This window comes from Primulina huaijiensis, chromosome 1 (genome assembly GCF_012295235.1).
Source record: "Primulina huaijiensis isolate GDHJ02 chromosome 1, ASM1229523v2, whole genome shotgun sequence".
NCBI classification, from domain to species: Eukaryota; Viridiplantae; Streptophyta; class Magnoliopsida; order Lamiales; family Gesneriaceae; genus Primulina; species Primulina huaijiensis.
The window spans coordinates 20,398,811-20,402,572 of record NC_133306.1 but is presented as its reverse complement, the minus strand read 5'-3'; the positions used below and the strand labels follow the sequence as shown (position 1 = coordinate 20,402,572).

The following is a 3,762-nucleotide window of genomic DNA, read 5'->3' as shown; positions in this document are numbered from 1 at the left end:
GACAGTATAGTGACAGTCATACAAATTTTAGCAAACTCCAATAAAGATTTAATGACTTGGGGTCACATTCCTGATTCCAAACACTAAAAACTAAAATCACAGTCTTTAAGTTACTTTATCAAATGGTAAATAATTGCAAAAAGCATATTCCCTATCAAAACTCTCTCCAATGGACTTTAAAACAAGCACTCTGCATAATATAAGCATAAAACACCAATATTTTCAGGCCTTATACTACAAGAAGGTACTCGTAAACAAACATCTCAAGAAAGTCTCGAGACAATGAGACATACAACCACTCTATCCCGTTAGCATCCTAAGAGAAAAACAATTTACGGCCACATTCTGCATTGGGATGGATACAATAACCCACTAAATGAGTGAAAAATACACAAGCTGGAGATATAGCAAATAACCACAATGCAGCAAAACTGTCTCTTTAACTTATGGCTTCTCAAGTCACTTTTGAAACAACATCTACTCCATTCATGAATGACCTAGCACCTACGTAAGCACGATTTTTTCCCCCAATTATACACCAAATCATCGCACCCCATAATCATTTGCACACTCTGATATCACGCAAGTTAAAAATTCAGCAAGCAGTACTTTAATCTTGACGCTTTCACAACATTTGCAATCAATAATACAGAAAAAGGGAGAGGTTCATTTATAAAGTCTTTCAGTCGAATACAAGAGCATAATAAGCAAGCTCAGGAAAACCACCATAAAACTAAGCAATCCCCCATCAGATGGGGTAGTAAAGAAATATCCCAACTCAAACAGAACGAAAGATGAACAAAATACAGGTAATCTTCACTACACTCTACCTGTTTTCTAGCTTCACTTCCCTGTATTCATCATCAAAGTGATATTATCCCCTTTCAACAAAATCCTCCCAAGTTGCTTCCTGGTCTTCTTCTTGACACTCACCTCCTCCGCGTCATCCAAGACCAAGTGCATGTACTCGTCAAACCCAATAATGCGCCCCTCGATTCTCAGATCCTTCTGCTCGAAAAGCCATATCTGAATGCGAGCTTTGCTCTGAAGAAACCTGAAGATCAGGTTGATGGGTTGGGTCATAATTCGCTGGACTTTCGTGCTCGCCATGGCTGATGGTGCTCGTGAGCTCCGCCGCAGATGATATCGTGCGTCACTTCCCTTCTCCGAATACAAGCGGCAGAAACCCTAGAAAGGAACACGATTACTGAGGTTTATCGGTTTTCTTGAATATGCTAAAATCGCGTTTTCCTAAAAAAATAAGAATATGCTAAAATCGGTTTGACTCGTTTCCTAGCACGAGTTCAGGTCCGGAGCTTTGAGTGGTACTGGTGTACATTGTGTAAACTTACACAATTATAATTTTAAAAATTAAAGAGAAATCATACTCACCAAACTGCAATATTGTGAGGATCATACCATCCGATCAAACGTTTTATTTTATTCGGATCACTCTTAATCAGTGTTCTAGATGACGACCGATTTGCTGAGAAATGGCAATCGACAACTCTACCTTTACCTTAGGCGTTTAGTGGTGAGTCGAGGCATACATATGACTCAGATGGTCGAGCCAATCAAAAGTCAACAAAATTTTAAAAGCTCTAATTATTAATACTTTATACACATTGTATCTTGGAAACATAAAAATATTATGTTGAAGCAACAAAATGTAAAATTAGAAGTAACAAACTTAAAAAAAATTGTATGATATTATGCTTTTTTATATAGTAAAAACATATTTCTATACAAATATTCATCTATCTCATGCACTTTATTTTGATTTGCAACTCAACTTTTACAAAACAAAAGATAATCAGGCTATTGGACGGATGCTATTACAATATATGAAAACAATGAATTACATTTGAATGCTCCATTGCGTATGGTACATTTGATTAAATATTACTTGAAATAAACTATGTGTGAAAATTATTTCGATCTACACTATTTATGTTTTCAAGAGAAATTGGAGATAAATCTCCAAATTAAAACACAAGTTGTTATTTGCTCTTTATACCGTAAAATTTTATTTAAACTCCCTAATCATGTCAAAAATATCCTTATTTGTTATACTGGACAGAAATGGTATCAGAGCCGAGTAAAATTATTTCAAACATATAAAATCATTATTACTGTATAATTAAATGTTTGAAGAGGAGATTTTTTCAAAAATTATGGATCCGAACATATGTTCGAGATTAAATATTTACTCGACTTATTCTAATACTTTGAAATATTTACAAGAGTTAACCAATGTTAGACATCAGGGGCAAAGAGAAACACGTCAGAATCTTAAGGTAAACTTATGATTCAAAATACTAACTTCCTAGAAATATTAATAGATTTCTGAGATCTTAGAGATCCAAAAGACGATACAAAATTATGGCAATCAGCTATACTATGTATCTCATAAAATTGAGGAATTCCTTGAAAAACAAAAAAAATTCTTGGAACATTAAATGATATTCAAATAAGAATCCAAACTCTAGAACAACAATCAAATTATAGTAAAAGGACCTCATAATGCATGTTACTATCATCTTTTGGTACTGAACTCTTATTACAACAAAGAGAAAAGGTCAAGGTAATATCAAAACTTTTAACTGACGAAGAGAAAATGATCAATCAAATTAAAATTGTCTCAGAAAAAAATTAAGCTCATAACAACTATAGAAAGAATTAGTCTAGAAGATCTTCAAGACCTCACAGAATATTTTACGAATCTCAAGATATCTGAAGATGAATACAACATGGGGCGAACCTTCCTCATTGACTTGGTCATCTTCCCACGAACCACCAAGGGAAAAATATGGGATCTCATAATACAAATATGAGAGAACCCCAAATAGATTTCCAAGTAGGTGGAGATGCACATCCTGCGGGAACAAGGTCATTCTTTTTCACCTAACACCCTATGAGAAGTCTGTTTTAGAACTGATGCTTCTTATGGGGTTATGCTTAACTTGATGTAATAGATTTCAAAAATAGAGAAGAACTCATAGATGACTGAACATCAGTTATGAAAATTGCAGCAGGAACATTTGATCTCAATAAAGAAAAATTCATTAAAATTTTAGAAATGAGTATGATGAGATCAGTTCAAATCGCTTGGGAGATGACTTCGGCAGAAACCAAAGAGTTGGTCTTAGTCGAAGAATCTCTTAGTAAGATAGTTGGGAGAATGACTACCTTATTTAAAGCACAATTTATGGAGGTAGACTATTTTAACAGTCAAAACACAGAAAAGAAAAATAAATAAAATCAAACTATGTATAGTCTTGAATTACGTGATATTTGTTTGGCAGATGAATAAATTATGTTATTCACTAAATATAGATGAAATTCAGGGGTCGAAAAAATATCACAACGCAACTTTTCTTCGCCAAAATGTCAAGTCCCCATAGAGAAATATTAATTAGGGAATATGTCCCCAGTAATAAAAGTACTTTGGCATGAAAGGCCTCTTTTGTCAAATAAAAATTGACAGAATGGTATCATATGACAATATTACAAAATAATTACAAACGATTAAATGATATTAATAAACATATTCCTTTATATTGTAAAGAAAATGATCTTCCAACAATCATTGAAAGTAAACCACAAAAGCATGAAATGAAGGACTTTAGAACTCGTCCTTATTCCATTAAAGGAAGAAGTGGAAGTAGTTCTTGGAAACCAAAAATAGTATGAAGTAGAAAAAAAAAACCAAATCTTACAAATTTGGGCAAAGATGTGGATAATCAAGAAGTAGGATGTTGT

At 33.5% G+C, this 3,762-nt stretch overlaps 1 protein-coding gene across 1 annotated transcript; it reads right to left on the bottom strand.

Moving 5' to 3' along the window:
* Positions 1-647: 647 nt before the first annotated feature.
* Positions 648-1,234, bottom strand: LOC140959187 (uncharacterized). The gene has a single exon (XM_073417046.1). The coding sequence runs from the start codon at positions 1,108-1,110 to the stop codon at positions 844-846; it is 267 nt and encodes an 88-aa protein (XP_073273147.1). The 5' UTR covers positions 1,111-1,234; the 3' UTR covers positions 648-843.
* Between the last annotated feature and the right edge of the window lie 2,528 nt (positions 1,235-3,762).